We start from the raw sequence: 25,324 nt of genomic DNA, 5'->3' as shown, positions 1-25,324 counted from the left end.
TCCCATGTAAGATAACTTAGGGGAACTCATAATATTAGGGCTTAAAAATGTTTTCCTAACTTACAAGAAGGGCTTATCTGAGAAAAGCAAATCTAGTAAATACACCCCCGTTCTGTGTGTGTGATACATATCAATACATATATACATATCTATAATGCCACTCTTTCCCTTTGAGCCTAGCTATGGCTTCAGAATGCTCTGAACACAGCACTGTAAACAGCAAGACGTTGGAACTGGCATTAAAGATGAGCTAGACAGATAATTGCCCTTACTAGACTGTAAAGCCCTTATGGCAGGCACCAGGTCACAATTCAGGACTTGACATATATTAGGCATATATATATATATATAGAGAGAGAGAGACAGTGTCTCTCTCTGTCACTCAGACTGGAGGGCAGTGGCGCAATCTTGGCTCACTGCAACCTCCGCCTCCCAGGTTCAAGCGATTCTCCTGCCTCAGCCTCCCGAGTAGCTGGGATTACCGATGCCTGCCACCATGCCCAGCTAATTTTTATATCTTTAGTAGAGACGGGGTTCCTCCATGTTGGCTAGGCTGGTCTTGAACTCCTGACCTCAAGTGATCTGCCCGTCTCGGCCTCCCAAAATATGGGATTACAGGCATGAGCCACCGTGCCCTGCCTATTAGGCTCTTAATAAATGGTTTTTTGAAAGAATAATGAGAGATGGATGAATAAATGAAAGCATGAATGAAACTTCATTTTTTTTCTGTAATGGGTACAGGAACTCCTACAGGATGCTCTTCTCTCTGCTCTGTACCATGCCTCTAGTGAACACCAGCTCAGAGAATGTTAGAGCCAGAAGAGACCCTAGAGAAGATATAATGCCAACTTTTTAGTTTACAGAAATAAAAATAAAGTGCAACGCGCACATCCATCGAAAGTGCAGTGATACAGTTTGGCAGTGTCCCCGCCCAAATCTCACGTTGAATTCTAATAATCCCCACATGTCAAGGGCGTGGCCAGGTGGAGATAATTGACTCATGCGGGCAGTTTCCCCATACTGTTCTCCTGGTAGCAAATAAGTCTCATGAGATCTGATGGTTTTATAAATGGGAGTTACCATGCACATGGTGTCTTGCCTGCTGCCATGTAAGACGTGACTTTGCCCTCATTTGCTTTCTGTAATGATTTTGAGGCCTCCCCAGCCATGTGAAACTATGAGTCAATTAAAACTCTTTCCTTTATAAATTACCCAGTCTCAGGTATGTCTTCATTAGCAGTGTGAAAACAGACTAATACATGCAGTATCTGAAGTTTGGGAGCCATTCTGTTCTCCTCCATATGTTACTATTTGTGTGACCTTTGGCATTTTCTTTGCTTTTTTTTTTTTTCTTTTTTGACACAGGGTCTCATTCTGTTGCTCAGGCTGGAGTGCAGTGGCACAATCTTCGCTCACTGCAACCTCTGCCCCCCAGGTTCAAGGGATCCTTCTACCTCAGTCTCCCGAGTAGCTGGGATCACAGGTGTGCGCCACCATGCTCGGCTGATTATTTTTGTATTTTTACTAGATACAATGTCTCATCATGTTGCCCAGGCTGCTCTCGAACTCCTGAGCTGAAGCCATCCACCTGCCTCAGCCTCCCAAAGTGCAGGGATTACAGGCGTGAGCCACTGTGCCTGGCTTTTTGCTTCTTTATCAGTAAAATGGGGATAATGATCATATCTGTCTTGTAGGATTGTTGTGAAGTTTAAACAAGACAATGAACATAAAGTTTTAGTGCCTGGCACATGGTTAATACTCAAAAAATGTTAATATTTCTTCTTTTTCTCCTCCTTTTCATTATTCTTAGCTGAATCAGTAGTGACACTGCAAGCAATTTTATCATTAGATTTATCATATTATGTTATGCTGTGTTTTTTTTATCACATTTTCAACAAGTTGGAAGCTTTATTGAACCATCTCTATTTTATATACATAGAAACTAAGACAAAAAGAATATAAGAAACAGATTCCTATTATATAAGAATAAAACATTTTCTGTGTATAAAACATAAAATTCCAGAATTTCATGCTTGTTTCTTTGACTAATCATGTTGTTTCATAATATATATCCTATATAATGGTAAAAGTTGTCTTTAAATAATACAAGACGTTGTTTAATAAAAAATGAGTGGAATAAGCTGTCCTTTTATTAAAAAAAAACCATTTCAACATTTACATTATATATTTAAACTTTCAGTTGGAGAGGGGGAAGTGGAAGGGAAAGTTTTAGTTGGCTTTGTGTTGGTTGCCAGGAAACATACAAAAGGATCAGAACAGATGAAACAAACAACTCCACATTGCTGGGAAGGTGGCCTTCAGAGTCAAGTACTTCATTGGTAGGGAAACTCTGCAGCTTTGTCATCTAACTCTTCCAGACAAGAAAGTGGAGTTGAAAACTACAACATGTTAATGGAAGCAAGGTTAGTCAAAGAGATTTTTGGGAAGGTGCTTTTCTAATGCATTTAAAATGAGGATTGGAAGTTGTTTTTTGTGTCAGTTACTATAAATGTGGGGAAAGCTTTACACATTTTTAATCAAGCCAGGTTAAACAGAGTGTAAGGAAGGGGTAAAAATACCATTTTAAAACCATTCAACTGTAAATTTTGAAGATAAACTACTCTAGAATCAAATAAGTGAGAGGGTTGAGGGCTTTCATTTCCTACTTTAGCTTGAATATTTTACCTCCTGATTGTGTATGCCTTGAAAGGTTTGTACTTTCATTTTGGAATTCTATTGCTAAGTTGAGTTTCTTTTCAAAGGCACCTGTTGAAGGAAAAAAAAGATCCATCCATATAGAAATAGTTGAAGGCAGCTGAGAAAAGGTGAAGCCATTATGAGTTGCCAGAAAGCTGCACTTGAGTTAAACACAGGGTCACAGCTTGGGCCAAAGAGCCCTGAGAGAACAGAAGGTGTAACTGCATTTGAAGACTATGGCACAGGCCTGCTTGAAAACCAACTCAGCGTGGGTGACTTTATAAAAATACAGAAGGCCTTTGAGGTAAGTGTGAAGCTTATTGACCAGATAGTTTGAGTTGTTCATGAAGGAGCCTTGAATGAAACACAGAGATATTTTTCTTTAAGCATTAAAAAAAAAATACTCTTAATGGTTATAGCAGAGAATTAAAAATAATTGGTTAGGCCTGGATTTAATACAATGTGCTTGGTAGCTTTGCCCCTCAGTTCTTTGGGCCAAATAATATTCTTTAGTTTGAAATTGCTTCACTGAATTTCATTACTATCAAGAAAGAACTATTTATTCTTGGAAAAATTTTTTTTCTTAGAGATCAACATATTTTGAGGAAACAAAAAATTATGGTTGAGAGTGAAGAAAGCCAGATCTCTAAGGTGACCTCCAGGACTAACTGCTCCTGCATTTAATATGGACATAGAACTCAGCAAATGCAAATATGCATACCCAGTTTGCAAAATTTTCCTCCTGTCTCACTCACCCTAAGTGGCACAGCTCCTTTTCTAAGCTGATTTTGGCACTTTGTTGTCCCAAGATCCCTTATGAGGGACGAGTCTCCCACTCATTTTGTAAATCCTGGAACAATGCCAATAAAAACAAAATTAGAATTTTTCATTTTAACTCTACATAAAAAATAAACCATAGGAATTTAACTATAAATGAATAATTTTCTTCTTTCTCTCTTAGTCAATTAATTTTGAATTCTGCAGCTATGCATAATGAACAGCATATATCAAAGTGATTTTTAGTTTCAAATATGGGTAGAAAGAAGTGCTCTTCCATGATGTAGAATTTAGGTAGTCATGAGCCTCCAACTTTTCTATTATATTATGTTTACTAAAATATGATCTAGGGCCTTCTTAAGATTGTCCGTGGGTGCTTGGAGTATCCGTACTAATTTAAATAGAAAATATTTTGGAATACCACCTGGAAATTAATAAAATATAATAAAAGCTCACAATATATTGGCCTGTAATAGGCACACATTTTTATCTTTAGATATCCACAAAAGAATATAACAAGTTGGGTTCCACCTGTATTGATAAATTAATGTCCCAGTAGTATCAACCATTTCTTTATAATAGAACTTATCATATTTAGTAGCAAGACATGCTCTGTCCTACACTTTTCTCATTTCAACCTTCATATATTTGCTATTCACCAAACCTCATTTGTCTGAAAGATTTCTTTGCTGCTGCTCATGCCCAGTGCCCCAAGTAAATTTGGCATATTTTGATAGACATAGCAAACATTTTGACAGCTTGAGGACATTCAGTAAAACATAACAGCAGATTATGACAGCTTTGACTCTGTAGTGAACAGAAATGTGGCAGTTTTGTTCCGGTGCTAAGAACACAAAGAATTTGAATGCTAGGGCCTATTAAGAGAGTCTACATTATAAAGTTGATGTGTTGGTGAAACTGCTTCAGAAGGTTAGAGGTGGGTGTTCTTTCCAAACTACAGATTAGTCTTGAGTGAACCCAAGTGAAACTGGAAAATTCAACCTCAAGTTTTAATTTAATTTTATTTTATGTTAAACATTTCAAAGGCCAGACCACTTATTTTGACATTACCAGTTGGAAAAGCAGGAACTAATGGACCAAAGGGGAGAAGAGAAGGTAATGCAGAGCTTGTATGAACATAGACAATTTCTTTTTTTAAAAAAGAAATTGAGCTATGCAGGTGTACCTTCAAAAAAAAAAAAAAAATCAAGTTCATCCATTTTAGCAGACTCAACAGCCAGAGAATGGAATAATCCCATGGCAAATGTGCAGCCAGTACTAAAAGTTAGACCTTTGAGCCAACATGATTTCCAAACACAGCATGGACACCTAAAGAAGAATGATGCACTAGATGATTTTAATGGTATCCAGTCCATCTGTCATGAGTTTTAGGCCCAGAGGCCACAGGTATAGATTGCTGTAAAAGGATAAAATGCCCTCAACAGCATTCCTGCAACTTCGAACTCTAAAGGCAGTGATTTGTGGTCCAATTACTAAGGACATGCTCTTAGAAATGTCAAGATTCTGGCACCAGATTCCTTTATCTTCATTTTTTTTTTTTTCTTACACAGATTGCTTGTTTGGGGCTGAAGAGTTGTCAGATATTAGGTGAAGTCCGTCTCCTTAAATGGCAGTGGCAATTCTTAAGTGAAAAAACAGGAAGTTGGGTCTTTGAATTATGCAGTAAATGTTTTACATGTATTTCCAAATAAAATATCACATACCATATTAATCGTAGTAGTAACATTTAGGAATAAAGCAAGTAGTGCTTATATTCATTATGCAGTGGTATAAATGGATCAGAATCATGCAGTGTTTCAGATCTAGGAGTCAGATTTCCTGAGCTTAAATCCCAGCTTTGCCACTTACAATGTGACTCTGTGCAAATACTTAATCTCTCTGGGCCTCAGTTTCGTTTATTTCTAACATGAGGATAACAGAGTTTTCATGAAGATTAAAGGAGGTACTATCTGGAAAGCACTTTAAAAAGTGCATGCCACAGAGAGTAAGTGCTCAGTTAACATTAGATATTACTTATTTACTAAGTAGAAGTTAAACCATGTGACCTCCGACAGTGCCTTGATTCTAATTCATACATTTCTTAAAGGAAATTAAACTTCAAGTGACACTTGCTGCTATGAGTCTTCATTCCTATTAGTTGTGGAAGGAAGTGGTAAGAGTTGCAAAGACATAAATTTACACAGAAGAGTCAAAAGCATAATTGTTCTATCTCCTATTGCATATTTTCTTAGCAGGCAAAAATTCTAACTGATGTCTTGATTCTTTTCTTTGGAACAAATAAGTTACCTGGGTAGAAGAACAGAAAAGTAACTTGTGGATTTCATTTTCCTTGAAGTGATGGTGTCAAAAAAGCCATATATCAGCCTGAAGGGAGAGAAACTTGCATTATTCATAGACTTGTAAAATGGTTGTTACTCAAACCTCCCTGTAGCACTTACAATACTTAGAGAAATGACATGGTCTCTGGATGCTCAAATTATTTTCATGTCAACCATATTTTACATTTTCTTTGAAACTCCAAAAGCCAAATATTGTTTGAGGAAGAGTAGCTGTGGTTTGCTGATTTTGTAGGAGTGGTGAGAAGTAAAAATTTTGGTCTAAGGAAAATGGAATTTTAGGAAAGCCATGGGGTCTGATATTTATTGAGCTTCTTCTGAGAGTCTGGCTATGTAGGTGTCTGAGTGTTTCTTTTTTTTACATTCTCCATTGTTGATCTCTGTATGTCAACGATGATTTAACATTAGACCTTGATCCTAAATTAATTGCTGCCTGTTTGATCTGAGACCATAGTTTGCCCTGTGCTCCTGGGCTCTCCAGGTTAGGTCCTGAACTGCCTTTATCAGCAACTGTGTCTATATCTTCTCCTGGCACACCTGTTTTGGCCTGATTGTAAGCTGAGACCTGGGGGCTGGCCTTACCCTGTCAGCTCCATGCTATCATTTGCCCAAGACCTGCTAAATCTTTAGCTTTAACTATAGCTAGAAGTGAAACCTCCTAAGCCACATGTAAAATGTGAGGTATTTATCCTGAAAGTAGGAAGGGCCAAATAGTTTTAGTGTAAGAAAAGCACAGTAAAAATCCTAGCAAGACTGCCCTAGAGACTGTTTGGTGAGAATTCTTAAAACAAATCTGTCTTGGAGGTGAATGAGATCTAAACACAATGCACTTACTCAAACTGAATCTCAAAAGACTGGAGAAGTTCAGTAGTCAATTCTGCAAGTTCTAGAATTGTACTTAACGGGTAATACAATTACATTTAAAGAATTTTGATATTCTCATCCTTGATTATCTTTATAAAATTCCCAAAACACCTGAACAGTATCTTGGGGATTTTAGAAAGCATTCTACAGCAGGGTCTATGAACTGTGCTTGTTTGCTTCAAGACAATGCTGAGGATGTTGATGACCTGCCAGGCAAGCTAGGCTCTACAGGAATATAGAAAGTCAGATTGGGCCTTTTCTTACCTTTTTTTTACTTGTCCTTCTTTCTAAACTGTCAAGCTTCCTCCAAATTTATGGAGGACCCATCCTTCTCTAGGCCTTCTCATTGCCCATTGTACCTTCACTACTAAGGTACCCAAATGAACAGGTCTTCCTAGACATGTCTCATACTCCAAAACTATTCTTATATCTTCCTTCTTTCCTTTCTACCCAGGCACCACCATCCCAAACACATAAATAAAATTACTCATTTTTGTTTCATTTCCTTTCCCCAGAACCTTTAGATGTTCTTATCTCTGATAAAATGAGATGGTCCATAAAGTTCATTTAAAATTTTTTCTTAGATAAAACTGTTAAGGTATAAAGTTGGATATTATGCTATCCAACAATGCTGAGAATTAGAAAATATTTTTTATAGTGTATGCGAACTGTGTAAAATATATAATATCTGCAACATGACAGAGGTATTATTTCCTGTTCACATAAAGTAAAAAGCAGGTATTTCTAATGGGTAAGCAGTTGCAAGCAGGGATTCAGGTCTCAGGCTGTCCCCACCTTCCGCCTCTACACAAGACATGCATCAGCTAGTAGCAGTGGGGAGCACTGGGGAATGTTTTTTGTGGTCCAGCTCACATCCCATTGGCTAGCACTCAGTCACATGGCTACATGTAACTTCAAGTTACTTCAAGTCGTATGGCAAGTAGGGACAGCTGTGTGCCCAGATAATGATCTCACCCATGATCCTCTTAGAATTTTGTGGAAGGAAAATTTCCTTCTCTCCTAATGAACCAGCATGCTTCAGTTTGTAAATTATGGAGACCTTTGTGTCTAATTGTATTTTGTGTTCTGTCTTAGCTGCCAGGAATTCAAAGCTAAATTTAATGTTCAACTGTTACAACTATGATTAACTTAGGTTTTCTAGGACAATCATCTGCTATTTTTATTATATAATTCTTATTCTTTTATCTTTGTTTTAATAGTCAGTCCTATTGCCTATGTATCTTCTGTTGTAACTGAACTAAAATTCTTTCTGGAAATCAGTTTAGGTAAAAATGATGAATAAAAATTTAACACCTTTCAAGTATAGTAAGATTTTACAAAGCACTTATGTTGGCATCATGTTATTTGATCCTTTACCAGCCTGAAACATAGGTACGGCATAAATTTTTACTTCCCATTTACAAATAAGGAGATGAAGGACTAAAAATATTCAATTGAATTTCCCCATGGGCAGAGCCAGAACTCAGAGGCAGATTGTCAACTTTGGAGTCCATATATGGCATGACTTCCACTGGCCACAAGATAACCTTCCTTTGGCATGTTTCTCTAAGGAACGTGAATCCAACAGGATAAAGATTTACTAAACAAAATGCATGTTAAGTTAATAGTGCACAGGCCCTGTGCTCTGCTAACTTGGAGCTAATGCATAATCAGCAAATAATCAACAACTGCTGCAATGAAATCAATGTAGAGAAAGGGTGGAAGAATGAAAAGAAAATAATAACCAATTGCTTTTTTAAAAAATATTTTTTTCTTTCTAAAGGCATCTCAATGGAGACTTATGAAAAGGTAAACAGGTGAAGCTTAGTCTCACCTGCATATAGTAAAAGTGCATTCTGCAGCCTCAGTCAATTCATCATCTGCTGAACAAAGACAGCAGGTCATAGCATTTCTCACCCATTGCTCTTAGTGCAATCAAAATACCTATTTTTAATGGCAGCAGAAAACATTAAGGTGATAGCAAGAAGACAAATCCAATACTACTGCAGTTGGCACAATTAGAAATGGCAGAGGAAGTCTGTGGTGGTTTTACCTGATTTGTTAAAATTCATGAATAATGATAGCAAATGGCGTCATCACCAAAACTCAAGGAAGTGAAGTTGTATCTCACTACAAATGAAAAATTTGCCTTCCAAATCCTGCTGCCTTTGTGCTGAATTTTGTGACAAGTTCTAATAGTTTCCTGCCTTTTCAAACTCTCTGTGTACTTTTACAACAGGCACTTACAAAAATTAATCTGGATCAGTGTGTGATGAAGAGTGCTTTTAGTAAACAAGTGGTTTAACCTTGAGCGTTGGCCAAAACTGGAGAAGTGAAGACAACCAAGAAAAGCTTGTTACAGAGGAGGGAGGGAGAAAGAAAGCAAAGATGTCTATTGCTGTTCATGTGTAGTGCATCAGTTTAGCCAGACTTGTGAACTAAGGACACTGCAACTTTTCAAATTTTCCTGAGAGTTAAACAAGAAAAATGAATAAAAGAATGAAAGAACCATTATTTGTGGCATTTTGGCTTCGATTTGTCACATTTTGCAAAGTATAACATATTAATGATGACACAAGACACCCTCACTCTATTGCTAGAAATAGGAATCCTTTAAACTGTCCCTTAATGATTTCTGACCGTTTCCCAAGGCTCTGCCTCATACTTGTGCAAGAAGTCCCTTGGGGTCTTTTCTCCCTTCATCGTGTCTCACCAATGTTCTATGGATGTGACTATTATGAAATCCTGATTCTCTAGGCACCAACCTCTCTGTCGAGGCATTACCAGAGACATGTTCCTCTACTGCTTAACTTCCCATGTGTGCATGCATACACCTTTCTCTAATCTTCTCAATAGACCCAAGGCCAAATTATCACACTAGTTTTGCTACAGACGTGTACTCTTCAATATGTGCTACATTTGGTTATTTAAATAAAGTAAGAATTTCATAAAATAAAGTTCAGTTCCTCACAAGCACCAGCCATTTCAAGTACTCAGTAGCCACATGTGGCTAGTGGCTACTATACTGGACTGCAAAGAATATAGAACATTTTCATCATTGCAGAAAGTTCCAATGGACAATGCTGCTTCCAACCCTTTCTCATGACTTTGTACTAACTTGTTCTGCTTCCTCACTTCAGGACATATATTTGTGGCAAGGAGCTGCTCTCAGCTCCTCAATCCCACTATAAACACATCAGACTGCCCATGTCTTAGAACCAAGAGGCCAAACTGATCCTTGGCCCCAGAGATAGCAGAAAATATTTCTCTTCACTCTAGTCTAAGACCTATTTTTCCATGTTCCCTTCCTAGGACTGTAAAGAATGGGAAGATCTATTCCTTTCAGGGGAATCCTTCCTTCTTCCTTCTGGTGCAACTCCCCTCCTCTCAACTCCCAACACACACACCGGTGTTCAGTCTGGATTTATGGTTCCAATGAGTCCATCACAAAATTATCTGACCTGGACCATTACCCAAAGCGTTTCAGTCATGCTGATCATATTTTACTTACTCCTGTTTTAGGGCCTACCAGATGCTGGTGCCTCGGTTTGGAATATTTATCTCCTATCCCCAACAATTTCCTGGCTAACTCCTACTCACATGTGTGTAAATACCACTGCCTTAGGAAAGCCTTTTCTTACCATGCAGGCGGGATTAGTGCCCTACCATGACCCTGTTTTCTCTTCTCATAGCTTCCTATATGTTCCTTTGGTTGCTTTCATCATAGATGCTCTGATTAACACAATGCCATTATTTGTTTAAAGTCAAATAGAAGTCCCAGGCAGGCTATGAGAAACAATTGAGTGTGAGAGAATCGCAACATAGATTCTGGAGGAGAGAGGCCATGAGATGAGATATCTGTAGGAGAGAACAGACTGTTTAAGACTGGACCTTACAAAATTCTTCAAGGCGGTGGAGAAACAACTGGAGTTGGTACAAGAAATAAAGCAGCTGAGTTATTTTCTAGAAGTAGAAGGAGAAGAAGCAAACAAACAAAAAAGGAGGGTATAGCCAGCCATATAAAATTTCATTTATTTTTATGATTCCTATTTAGCAATCCTTGTATTATTAAATAAATAAGGCTGGGCATGGTGACTCACGCCTGTAATCCCAGAACTTTGGGTGGCCAAGGCGGGCACACTACTTGAGGTCAGGAGTTCAAGACCAGCTTGGCCAACATGGTAAAATCCCATCTCTACAAAAATACGAAAACTAGCCAGGCATTATGGCAGGTGTCTGTAATCCCAGCTACTCGGGAGGCTGAGGCGGGAGAATTGCTTGAACCTGGGAGGCGAAGGTTGCAGTGAGCCGAGATCTCACCACTGCACTCCAGCCTGGGTGACTGAGCGAAACTCAATCTCAAAACTAAAAATAAAAAATAAATAAATAAAATTAAATAAATAAATAAAATTAAATAAATATTAGTAACACATCATTCTCATGGTAAAAAAACCCAAGCTAAACATGAAATTTCCCCCTTAGCGTGCTCCATCCTCAGTCATTATACTCCCCTGGGTAACTACTCTTAATATTTTCTAGTGTATTTTAAATGCATTTTTATCCATATGTACACATATACATATCACATGTAGCTTTTTTTATGTAGAATATATTTACATACATTATCACATTTTATGTATTCAAGAAAGAATGTTACATAAATAGCTGCTAATCATGTGAAAAGGCACCCAAACTTGTTAAGAATTTGATTTGATACTCCAATCAGAAAGAAGACATTCTTTTTACAATCATCAGATTGGCAAATATTAAAAAGATCAATAACATTCACTGATGGCGAAGAACCAAGGGAATAGGCACTCTTACTAAGATTGTAAATTGACAAAGCTTTTCTGGAAGGTGACTTGCCTTTATATATCAAATATAAAATGTACCACATGTATACTTTTTAATCAGCAATTCTAATCCTCCAAGCTACCCTAAATACATTCTGAAGTACAGAAAAAAATACATGCAAAGATATGATTGTAATATCACTTACAAACTGGAGTATTTACAACCCAAATATTCATCAATTGGATGAATGGATAAGTAAATTATGGTATACTCCTATTACTCAGTTATTAAAAAGAATAAGGAAGACTTATGTAAGATTGCCCAAGATTTGATGTTCAGTGAAAACAAGAAAATCACAGAATAGTGCATAATCATATTCTAAAATAAAAAATGTACATATTTATGTGGTGTAGAGGTTATAGAAAAAGAGAATTGTGATTGTAGTGGGGCAAGTTATAGCAAATGGGTTTGTGGGCACCTTATCTGTACCATAATTCAATGCAAACATAAATGTTCTTAAAATGCTGGCATATCTTCATAACCTAAAGACTCTGTGGTACTATTTCTAAATGTATGTCTAGCAATGCTGAAATTAAGAGTGCTGAATTTAAAAGCAGTGCCTTTTATAGATACTATGTCCTTATACTCAGAGCATTAAAATTCAATTCCACTGAATTTTAGCATTAAGAGAGAGAACATAGAGAACCACTCTACTGTGTTTATTTTACAGGTGATGAACAGAAATCCAAAAAAAAAAAAAAAAAAAAAAAGGCGGGGGTGGGGGGGAATTTGTCATTTCCTATTGAGTGATTTGCAGAGCCAGAACATTGTCCAATGTGGTCTGGTAGCCAGTTTTTGTTTCTTTTCTCTAGTGAACAATTTAACTCTATTTTAACTTATTTATAATTTCCCAAAGTTATTTTATACATTATTATTCTATAATCTCGGCCATCATTCACTATTATGATCCCCTCCCCAAACTTGCTATTATCAGTAAAATAGATGAATATCTCTTCCTCAATATAGAAGAGAATATTTACAATATATTTATCATTTACTCATTCTTACAACAGGTATTTATTGAATGTCTACCCTGTGGCAGTTAAAAGCTGCTTAGACGTAGGCCTTCCTTTATGGAGGGCTATATTTTAAGTAAACTTCCCTAGGAACAAAGGCATTCTTCTAGATAACCATAATGCCATTTTTGTACACAGGAAGTTCAACTTTGTACATTACCTAATGAAAAGGTTGATATTAAAATGTCTCCTTTTTGTCCCAGTAATGTCTTTTATATAAAATCACAGATCCAATACAGAATTATACATTTGCTTTAGTTGACACATCTCTTTCACCTGTTTAGTTTCCTTTAATCTCGAGGAGTCCCCCACTTTTTCTTGTCTTTCGTGACATAAACATTTTTGAAGAATTCATGCCAGTTACTTAGAACATCCCATTATGTGGATTTTCTGATTGATTCTTTACTGTTAGATTCATCTCCACCATTTTTGGAAAGAATACTGCGTAGTTATCTCCACCTCTTGTATGGCATCGAGAGTCCCATTATGTCAATTTGTCCCATTACTGGTGATGCTATAAGTTGGATCGCTTGATTGAAGTGGATCCACCAGAGTTACCCATTGTAAAGGAATTTGTGGGCTGATACTTTTATACTATATTGTGAGTATTCTTCAACAAGATTTCATCCATTGGTTTGACTATTGATTGATTATCTTTGCTGGAAACAATGACTCTACTGATGGTTGAAAAATGGTGATTTTTAAATGCTATTGATTCTTACTCATTTTCAGTATGGCATTTTTCTTTCTGTAAGAGAGAGTCTTCGGCCCCTCTTCTTTCACCCTCTCATTCTCTCTCTCTGCCTTGAGTCTGACCACAGATTTATGGATTTGTTTATTCTATTCAACGTGCTGTTTTCTATTATGGTCATTATTTTATGATACTCAGGATGCCCAAAATTTGTCTAGTGTGAGACCCCTTCAAGCCAGCTCTTGTATCCTTTTAACGTATTTTTATCAATCTCTTATTACTGCTTTGCTTTCTGGCACAAGATGATGTGCCCAAGACCTGGAACCAGCCATTTCTCCAGGGATCCCCAGTTCCATTTATTGGAGAATGGTATTGAGAATAACAGGATCTGGGTAGTAGTGTGTTCATTGCTATTAGGGGTGTCATTGCTTCCAGGTCCTTTCAGTTGACATAGCTAGGATATATCTATACCCATCTAAATCAATATTTATATTTATTGATCTATACATATTTTTAAAACTAATGAACTTATACTAATACTTCCAATTCAATTCAAATACCACAGGGTTCTTCCCCTCCCTCTGTCACTCCATATTTGTATCATTTGTATTTCCATGCGCTCACATTTTGAACCTTTGTTCTAGCAGCATTAATATATTTATTTGTATGCTTTATATTTAATGTATATGAAATAGTTTTGGAACTATTATATCAACACTACTATAAAAATGAAAGTAAAATTTAAGACTTATTTGCAGTTTTTTTGCTTTATATTGCATTACAGGTACATGGGTTAGAGAACTGGGCTTATAGATATTAAAATTAATTTCTCTTACTGTGTGGTTGTGTAAGCTTGTTACATGGTTAGGTTAGTATATATACATATTAAATTTTAGAGTTTAAAAAATCTTTGTTTTGATTTTATTTTGTTGACTATATGAAACATTTTTATAGTTCTCAAGTCAAAACAGTATAAAAATGCATACTTAGAAAAATTTTACTCTCTTCCCTATCCTTTTCTTCCCATCCTCTCATTCTGCCTTGATAACAATTTTCATTAACTTCTGAAATTTTTTTCTGTGGTTTTGTTTTTTAAATACATGTATGTCTATGTGTATTTTTTTTTTTTACTTTTTGTTCTCTCTCACATAAAACATAGTATACATTTATTCTCTGTGGCATTTTAATTGCATTTGATTAACAATGTATCTCTATATAAGTTGATTATTTTCAACTTATAAGAGTATTTTCATTTGTATAAGAGAGTATTTTCATTTGTTTAACAGCTGTATTATACCCTTTTGTTAAATGTAGTTTGGTTCATTCAACCTCTGTCATATTCATGGACCTGTAGGCTGTGTTTTCCCCCAGTGTTTAATTCTGAAAATATTTAAATCTAAAGAAAAGAGGAAAAAAGATTATTTTTGAGGGAAAATGAATTGTTATTTAGACATGTTGATTTGAATTATCTACATAGGACTTCCAAGTTAATATATCCAGAAGGGAAATAGGATATAAAGGCTTAGTGCTCAGAAGAGAGGTCTAGATAAAGATATTTCTTTGGGTATTCTCAGCAATTAGATCATGTTTGAAGCCTAAGAAATTGGGTCATATAAATCAGCTAGGGTATATGACATGAGAAGAGAACAGGTCATAGGGCCAAAAGCTAAGATATACCAATATCTCATCTTATCTTATCTTCATCTTATCTTTCTGTAAGTACCGCAGAAAAAGTGGTACTTACAAGAGATACTGAGAAGGAGTGATCAGAAGTGTTGCTGAGAAACACAGTGTAATGTAAACCAAGGAAAGCAAATGTTCTTAGAAGTAGGGGAGAGTCAACAGAGGCAAATTCTGCAGAGACACATATTAAAAACACATAACTCATGGGTGGGAGCATTCCAGACTTGGAGATATGGAATCATTGGTTTGAACCCTTATGCCATAATATTGGAAATACAAAGCCCTTTCCAAATTTCTGCAAATGTAAAATCACCTCTGCCTGCCCTCCATTGCAGCTGCCATCTCTGTTCTCTATCAGATTAACACATGCCTGAGACTCAGCTCCTTATGTAGTTATTCAGGACTTTCCATTCAGTAAGCATTTACAAGTCGAGTAGATGCAACTGAAGGTTTTTGGGAAGTAGGTGTGTGGTTTGGAGTGAGAAATATGTCAGAAACACACAGACACTTCCATTATTAAAATAATTTTAGCCATATTGCCTGTGGGGTTTTCTTGATGGCACTTAATTACCATGCAACCCTCTGCCATCTTGGAATCTCCCATCCTTTCCACCTCCCATTTCAACCACCATTTCTTTCTCTCTCCTTCTGTCTAATCGAATAAAAACATCAATAAAAACAAATACCAAATTATTTTCCTCTTTTTTACAGCAGCTTGATCCCTGTTCTTTCTTGATTGGGGTCTTGCACATAACTCAGGTTTCATTTTCCAACTAAACGGGAATCTCAAGGTATTTTCTCAAACAAAGATATTTTGGCACCAAACATTAACTTGGTACATTTTCACTTTTATCAGATGAGAACCAGAAAAAAATGTATTGAAATGTTTAGCCACAGGATTTTTGGTCTTTTTGTTAAGAGCAACTTCAGTGGAGCTGCTGGATTGCAATAAGTTGAGTAAGCTGGAGGTGAAGAAATTGAGACAATGTGAGAACGTGATTATTTCAAGTTGGCTGTGAAAGAAGGATGAGACAGTAGCAAAAAACAGATGGCAATGTCAAGGGAAGATGGTTAATAATTCGAATGACTTGATCAGTTTAAATGCTGACGAAAAGGAGTCAATAGAGAACAAGAGAGAATAACAATAGAAGAGATTCTCGAGGTAGTGGGAGAAGGTTGTATCCAGAACACAGAAGTTCTGCTGTCACAGGGGAGAAGGAGATGGTTGCAGATATAGGTCATTATATATGTGGGTGCAAAAACATTGAGGACATTTCTATCTAATTGATTCCTCCATTTCTTTCTCCCCCTTTGCATTCTCTTTCTTTCGTTCCTTTTCCTTGTGAGTTGGGAGTCAAATTTCTTTACTGGGAAGGGAAGGGAAATGATAAAGTAGGAGTTTGAAAGAAGTAGAGAATAAGAGTGAGAGTTCAGCAAGAAAACATGGAAGGATTCCTAGTAGTATAGAGGGACATTTGAGGTTGGAGATCATGCATTTTGTTGTGGTGACATCATTCTGCCCTATCCATCAGTGTTCAGCAGCCTGGGTATAAGCACAGAGAGGACGCTTTTCCAATGCTGTGTTTTGCCAGATATCTGGGATGAAAGGATGGCAGAACAAAAGAATGAAGATAATTACCAGAGATTGGTTGAAGTTGGATCTTTGGTTTGAGAAGGTTGTGACAGCAAGAAAGAGCTGACAGTTTGGTGAAAAGCTTCCCCTCAGAACCTGGATTAGAATCTTTCTGACTTTTTACGTTTATCTTATCGATTCAAAGTTTATATGTGAAAAGTAAGTGTATCATTATAAAACTTTAGGCTTCTAAATAGATAGCTTTTATCAAAACAGTATGAGATTATTTGGGAGTATACATTCCAATCTCATATTTTTCTGGTTTGTTGATGACCGTGTTATCCTAAAGAAAATCAGATTTTGTTGAAGCCAATATATTTGAATTGTGGTAAAAGTGGTTAAGAATTGGAAATTCTTGGTTCTAGGTGTGTTTCTGCTAATAGTGAACTATGTGACCTCAGAGAAGTCTTTTCTTAATAAGCCTGAACATCAGTTTCTTTGTTTTAAATGAAGGGTTTGGTGTAGATTCTCTAAACTTTCTTCTAGTTCCAACATGGTATTAATCTATGATCCTATGGATGCATAAACTTCTTTGCCATAATTATGGTCTCCAACAAAGGAAGAGCAATTTTAGAAAGTATATCTTTGTATTGCTACAGTGAGATTTCCAAATGAAAATCAATGAAGCTCAGTTCTCTGTTGGCTGCACCCTTTCACTGGTCAGGCTTATTCCCCCAAGTTTCTAACCCAGGCACAAAAGATGATAGTGATAAGCATCACTTTAGATGTATAGCAGATATTGAAGAATTTCACAGACTTAGAGAAAATTAGTAAGAACAATTATATTTCTCAGGGGTGATGATCATCTTTATTTAAAAGAGAAAGATTTGTTGATTTTTTCCCCCTTCAGCTTCAATTCACTTCTAATTCAGCAGCTGGATAGGAAATCGAAATGTTGAATTTTTGGCTTGTGAGAGTTTGGTTCCAAACCTTAAATTTTGTCAAGGTCTGTGTCTTTGTTAGTTACAAAACTTTAACTTTATTCAAATTGATGAGCTCTTGAATAATTGATAGTATAATATACATGAAAATTAAATTCTACTAAAATTTATTGAAGCAAGAAAAAAAGAGCGCTATGGACCTTGACTAGCAGAGTAATTTCCCCTGTTCTGTTGTTCACTTTCTCATAAATGTTCATTAGTAGGTAAAAATTGCAGGGGATGATATAAACTGATGCATCTGTTTTGCAGTAACATATCTAATCTTCTGCTCCAGGAGACATTCACAGAGTTTGACAGCAAAACCTAATACATATTCATAACTAATATGCTTTGTAACCAAGGGAAATTGAGGCAAGTACAACAGAATGAAGCATGAGAAACCAGCATGTTAATTTTAAATTTAATTATAGTTATAGGGGAAAAGACTGCATTTTGATAGTGTATACTCATTCAGCTGTCATGGAACATTAAAGAAAAATCATGCCGAATGTCTGACAAAAGAAATATTAATTTTGGTGAAGTGGTTGATAAAACTAGCAGGTTACGAAGAAAATAAAATTTTGAGATCCAATTATGAGCAATTTTTCACGTAGAGAAATAAAGCATTGCAGGATTCTAATGATCTGAAATAAAATCAGACAACTTCAAAATTATGGAAAGGTATCTAGTCCATACAAGATACCTTTTAATGGAATGTTTCAGCATGCTTAAAGCCTATATTCCATTTAAAATTAGGAAAAACAATAGTTAATGTGATGCTTGTTACTTTCTTATTACTTTCGATAACCTAAAAACATCTGTTATTAGTAACCAGCACACCTAGTCTCCACACTGAAGTCTACGTATTCAAAGAGCATTGATCTTGTTGTCTTGTTCAAAGTAATTGGTAAAGAGGAAGTCAAACTGTTGCTGTTTGCTGATGATATGACTCTATACCTAGAAAACACTAAAGGCTACTCCAAAAAGCTCCTGGAACTGATAAAAGAATTCAGCAAAATTTCCAGATACAAAATTAATGTACATGCATCAGTAGCACTTCTATACACCAACAGAACCAAGCTGAGAATCAAATCAGGAACTTAACTCCTTTTACAATAGCTGCCAAAGAAAGAATACAAAACTTAGGAATATACCTAACGAAGGAGGTGAGGTGAAAGGCTTCTACAAGGAAAACTACAAAACACTACTGAAAGAAATCATAGATGACACAAACAAATGGAAACACATCCCTTGCTCATGGATGGGTAGAAGTAGTATTGTGAAAATGACCATACTGCCAAAAGCAATCTACAAATTCAGAGAAATTCCTATCAAAATACTACCTTTATTCTTCACAAAACTAGGAAAAACAATCCTAAAATTAATATGGAAACAAAAAAAGCCCACATAGCCAAAGCAAGACTAAGCAAAAAGAACAAATCTGGAGGCATCACATTACCTGATTTCAAACTATACTTTAAGGCCATAGTCACCAAAACAGCATGGTACTTGTATAAAAATAGGCATATAGACCAACGGAACAGGATAGAGAACCCAGAAATAAAGACAAATACTTACAGCCAACTGATCTTCAACTAAGCAAACAAAAACATAAAGTGGGGAAAGAACACCCTATTCAACAAATGGTGCTGGGATAATTGGCAAGCCACATGTAGAAGAATGAAACTGGATTCTCATGTCTCACCTTATACAAAAAATCAACTCAAGATGGATCAAAGACTTAAATCTAAGACCTGAAACTATAAAAATTTTAGAACGTAACATTGGAAAAACCCTTCTAGACATTGGCTTAGGCAAGGATTTCATGACCAAGAACCTAAAAGCAAATGCAATAAAAGCAAAGATAAATAGCTGGACTTAATTAAACTAAAGAGCTTTTGCATAACAAAAGGAACAGTCAGCAGAGTAAACTGACAACTCACAGGGTGGGAGAAAATCTTCACACTTTATACAACTGAGAAAGGGCTAATGTCCAGAATCTACAATGAACTCAAACAAATTAGCAAGAAAAAAAGAAACAATCCCATCAAAAAGTGGGCTAAGGACATGAATAGACAATTCTCAGAAGAAGATATACAAATGGCTAACAATCATATGAAAAAATGCTCAACATTACTAATGATCAGGGAAATGCAAATCAAAACCACAGTGTGATACCACCTTACTCCTGCAAGAATGACCATAATCAAAAAATCAAAAACTAATACATGTTGGCATGGATGTAGTGAAAAGGGGACACTTCTACATTGCCGGTGGGAATGCAAACTAGTACAACCACTATGAAAAACAGTGTGGAGATTCTTTAAAGAACTAAAAGTAGAACTAGCATTTGATCCAGCAATCCCACTACTGGATATCTACCCAGAGGAAAAGAAGTCATTATACCAAAAAGATATTGCCCACGCAGGTTTATAGCATTACAATTTGAAATTGTGAAAATGTGGAAGCCACCCAAATGCCCATCAATCAACAAGTGGATAAAGAAACTGTGATATATATATATATATATGTATATATACAATAGAATACTACTCAGCCATAAAAACGAATGAATTAATGATATTTGCAGCAACCTCAATGTAACTGGAGACTATTATTCTAAGTGAAGTAACTCAGGAATAGAAAATCAAACATCGTATTTCTCACTCATAAGTGGAAGCTAAGCTATGAGGATGCAAAGGCATAAGAATGATACAATGGACTTTAGGGACGCAGGGAAAGAGAGTGGGAAGGGGTTGAGGAATAAAAGACTATAAATTGGGTTCAGTGTATATTGCTCAGGTGATGGGTGCACCAAAATCTCACAAATCACCACTAAAAAACTTACTCATGTAACCAAATACCACCTCTTTCCCAAAAACATATGGAAATAAAAAAAAAATTTAATTTAGTGTTAAGTGCTTAGAATAATGTTTGGCATGGAACAGACACTTAATAAACATTTGTTGACTGAACAAATAAGTATACCTACATGGTGCTGCTTTATATGGTATACATCTTTAATATATATTTATTAATCAGTAGATCAATGGGTGGAAGGATGGATGGACCTATTTCTCCCAGTGGCTTACAACTCATCATTTGACATTTATTTTCAGGATCTGGAAACAAATACTCACCAGTGACTTAAGGGCAGTAAACCTTGGGTCAGTGAAATGCTAACCCACTGCCAATCTTTGACAGAGGAGAAAATACCCATACCAAGTTGGATTGTGCTCTCTCAATAGTGTTAAACTGGGACTTTTATCTTGCCTTGGTCAAGTTCTTATTTGCAGAGTAGGAGAAAAGAAAGTATTTCTTTCCTCATGTCATTACGAAATATGCTATTGGAAAGAGGGGACAAAAAATATAAACAACATTTCTAAGGGTTGGCAGATTTTGAAAGATAAGATGTCTGCTTTAGAAATATATTTTTCCTCCAGAAAGTATGTAATATTTAGGCTTATTATTAATAGAACTATACTTTATCAACCAATCAATAAGTCTTAAGAAGAATAATACCCCGCCTTTATGAGGGTCTTGAGTACAGGCAACCTCCTACTTTGTTGATGGGAATGTAAGTTTATTTAACCTTTTAGAAGAGAATTTGGCAAAATATATAAAAAAAAAACTTTCAGGACATGTAAATTCTTTGATTCAGTAATTATGCTTCTAGAGAATTTCCCTTAGGAAGTAATTGGACAACTTAGCAATGATGTGTATGTAGGAATATATATGTGTTGCTGGGTTGTTTATATAAAACTGTAAAGCATTGGGAATAATTGAAATTTTTAATAATGGGGTTATAAATAATTGTATGTCTTCTGTATAAAATATTATGCAGCCATTAAAAATAGTAATAAAGACCAATATATATTATAAGAGGCATAGCTTTATGGTATGATATAAGTGGAAAAAGCAACATAGAAAGATATGTATGTACATCATGACACTATTTTGTAAATAATAAGTGGTCATTTCTGTTTCTGCCTAGAAATAAATCTGAAAGGCTGATGGCATTATATATTATTTTAATTTTTAACTTATCTTCATTTTCTATAATAAGCATGCATTCTTTTGTGCAAACAATAAACATTTGTAAAAGTATGTTGGCACACTCACATGTTGCCATTGGCACACGATCCCTTCTTAATGACAAAAATGCCTGTCAAGTTTCAAGGTTTGTTTTTTTTTTAAGTTTTGCACTTATGGTTAGAGCTCAATTTTCATATAAGTTATGGTTAAATCCAAATCTTACAAAGCTCAGAGCTAAAGGAAATTTTAGAGTTTATGCTTTTTCTAAATAGACAGGCAGCTCACTAGAACTGACGTAACTGCAAAACATGCTTTTTAGGCAAAAGGAAGTGATTTTCAGAATATTCTTTGAAAAGAATTCAGGAAGATAGGAACATTTTCAAAAGGTCTAAAGTTGTGCCTAGTGATATAATCAACTGGACACTGAGTATATTAGCTTTATGGCTCTTGCAACAATTGTAGACAATTTAATAACTGGTTATTTTCTTAGCAGTTAAATAGATGTAGCAAAATAAATGTGCAAACATTGTACTAGGAAGAGCTGAATGAGATTATGTTTTCTAATGGCTCATATACTTTTCACCTTTATTAGAAGAGGAGTTCTAACAGAGGCATGAGTACTAATTATTACCTCAAAAAGACCATATAGATAATATAAATTAATAAGAATCAAAGGACATATCTTTAAAACACTATTAAGTAGTTTTTATTTGAAAGTCTACATTTGAATGGGAACACATTGTTTACTGGAATAATAAAGGTTTTATTAAAGCCATAGTAATTCAACTTTTCATTGAAGGAAATGAGAATTATTTTATGCTCTATGTTTTATAATGTAGTAAAATTTCCTAAATTCCCAAGATTTCCCTGTCTATATTAAGCGTATACTTGTGAATTCATCCTGTTGTAGATGTGTCAACAATAATTAATGCTTGAATAGAGTTGCCTAATGTAAAGAAGATGGCCTTCATACAGATTATCTTATTGGTACTGCATGCAAACGCTGAGAGATGTCATGACTGGCTTAAGGGCATACAAATGTTATGTGTCAAATCCAGGCATAAAACCCAGACATTAACTAAATTAGCACTAATTTAAAGATGTGTGTCTATGTATGCATATGTATGTATATCCCTAAAGACAGCTCAATGGTAAATTATTTCGCCATTCAGGATTGAATCTAATGCAAATTAAGAGTTTGTAGCAACTAAATGATGCTATATCCAAGTTCATTTTTAGATTGAAAGGTTATCTTTGCTTTCTTTCTATGGAATTACTTTCTGCCAGTAAGTCCAGGGTGGGGATATTTGGCTCACAGAGCAGCACTATGAGTGGCTGAAGACAAGACAGAAACTGGGATTACTCACATGGATGAAATGTCGCTCTTGTATATGTGAAAGAGCCATGGTTCCGGGAACAGGTAAACTTTACTTTCACCAGGCTCACTTAGGACAGCTTTCTATTTGTGCCTTTGAGGAAGAGCAGCTGAAACAGTGTGTATAGTTGTTTCTTTTTAAGACAAAAACTAGCATCTGCTGCTATGATGGTAATAGTCATAGAAGCAAAGGATTTCAGACCATTCTGCTGGTACAGTCTCCTGCACCTATTCTCTGGGCCCCTAAGAAATCTCTAAGAACTATCTAGTTAGCAACTAGCCACCCTGGTAGAGATCACTAATATTAATAATTATGAATGCCTCCAAAGCCCTACACACACACACACACACACACACACACACACACACACAAGTTTGGCTAAATTCTCAGAAAACTGTCATTGCTGACATGATGACTCAATTTATAATTCTTCTATTCTCTAAACCCTTTAGCAAGGCATTAACATTTATTGAGTATAAATGTGCTATCCATACATTGAATTATCCCATGTGCTATATGTACATTAAATTATGAATAGATTCTCATAACAGCACTAGGAATTCGTTATTATTGTTCCTACTTAGGGGTGCCATAATTGGGGCTAAGACTTAGAGCTCCACCTTCTTCACTACCACACAATTTCCCAACCACAGTGTATGATTATATAGTATGATGAGATGAATGAATTAATTCTAGTTCCAGAGGGTGGGAGTCACTGATAAAACAAGAATTAATTGTGTGGTAAAAGTTAATGCATTTGTGCTTTTAAGCTTGTATAAAAGATCAATTACCTTAATTGTACATTTAACTAATTTATTCAAGTTGGCATATGATAGAATTAATAACATATTAATCAAAACATCATGCTTATTGAAAAAAGTTAGGATTTTTTAGTAAAAACAAACTACTAGATTTTACCTGGAGGTATGGCAAAAACATAGTTTCATTTTCAAACTTAACAAGCTAATGGGTGAACAACTGGTAACAGAACTGCCAGGGATATCATACAATTGTACTTTTTGGGTCAAATTTCACAACCTAGGCATATTTCTTGTCTCTTTCCCCAGTGGATATTGGTATTATCAATGTGTAGAAAAGTATGTAGTTGATTGCTTATATCACTTTGGAAAAGAAAATTTGTCATTTACAATTTGTTTCTAATATTACATTCTTAAATGTAAAAAAGAAATTGTTTTGATATTTGTCCGAGTAGTTTCTCGTTCCTAGAAATAAAAAATAAACTACCAGCTCATAGGAAGAAAATACAGAGATCCTGCTTTTAAATGTTGTTTTATTGATGAAACAATCTAAGAGATTGATTGATGCCATTATGTAATAGTTTAAAATAAAAATCAACATTGCCTTAGTTTTCAGAAATAGTTTGCAGTTTTGACACAGATGGAGCACTTTTAGGACCAGGTTTCTTTCTTTACCCTTAAAACCTGGGTCACTAAAAAATGTCCATCTATCTAAACATTTTAGACTACAAATAACTGAACAAAGATAAGAATAATTAACTCCTGGCTGGTTCAAAGGGCTCGATATCAATTATTTTTCAGAAAGTTATTTTAATTAGTTAAGTGCCTGGGCTAACCTCCGTTAAACTAACCTCTGTTATCTCAGCTAATCTTCATAACAATTTTCTTGCAACTGATACTGCTTTACCTACTTTACAGATGGGAAATTATGGCTTAGCAGTGAAGTACCTTGCCAGTAGTTCTCACAATCTCTGGTGGAACCAGGCTTAAACCTACATTGGTTTGACCTGCTCTACAATATGCTGCCTCTAGTGCTTCTTCCAGTCCTGCCTCTGTCTTTGACATGGTGGGAAAAGTTTATTCTATCATAATGAATCTCACTGAACTAAACAGCCCATAAATGTTAAGCTAAATACTTGCTTGAAATACAGTTAATCTTCATTATTTGTGTTTTATACTTGCAAATTTGCCTACCTCCTAAAATTTATTAATCCCCAAATCAATACTCATGGCACTTTAATGGTCCTTCTCAGACATGTGCAGAGTGGCAAAAAATTTGAGTCTCCCAATGTGTACATTCCAAGCGGAGATCAAACAAGGCAACACTCTGCTTTCTTGTTCCAGCTTTCATATTGTAAACAAGCGTTCTTTTTAACATCTCTTTTTTAAAATTATTTATTTATTTATTTTTTACCATATGGCAATTTCTTTTTTTCTTTTTCTTCTTTTTTTATTTATTACACTTTAAGTTCTAGGGTACATGTGCACAACGTGCAGGTTTGATATGTAGGTATACATGTGCCATGTTGGTTTGCTGCACCCATCAACTCATCATTTATATTAGGTGTTTCTCCTAATGCTATCCCTCCCCCAGCCCCCCACCCCCCAACAGTCCCCGGTGTGTGATGTTCCCCACTCTGTGTCCAAGTGATCTCATTGTTTC

General features: G+C 35.7%; 1 protein-coding gene across 1 annotated transcript in view; it reads left to right on the top strand.

Annotated features, from left to right (window-relative positions):
* The first annotated feature begins 2,260 nt into the window (after nucleotides 1–2,260).
* Nucleotides 2,261–25,324, top strand: part of WDR49 (WD repeat domain 49) — a 177,407-nt gene continuing 154,343 nt past the window's right edge. Inside the window, exons 1-2 of the mRNA XM_054482756.1 lie at nucleotides 2,261–2,423; nucleotides 2,763–3,001. Coding sequence (XP_054338731.1) covers nucleotides 2,837–3,001 — 165 coding nt within the window. The 5' untranslated portion in view covers nucleotides 2,261–2,423; nucleotides 2,763–2,836. The remainder of the gene's footprint in view (nucleotides 2,424–2,762; nucleotides 3,002–25,324) is intronic.

The sequence above is a fragment of the Pongo pygmaeus genome, chromosome 2 (genome assembly GCF_028885625.2).
Source record: "Pongo pygmaeus isolate AG05252 chromosome 2, NHGRI_mPonPyg2-v2.0_pri, whole genome shotgun sequence".
In the NCBI taxonomy this organism is placed as follows: Eukaryota; Metazoa; Chordata; class Mammalia; order Primates; family Hominidae; genus Pongo; species Pongo pygmaeus.
Note: the sequence above shows the minus strand (reverse complement) of the source record. Positions and strands in the feature narration are given on the sequence as shown.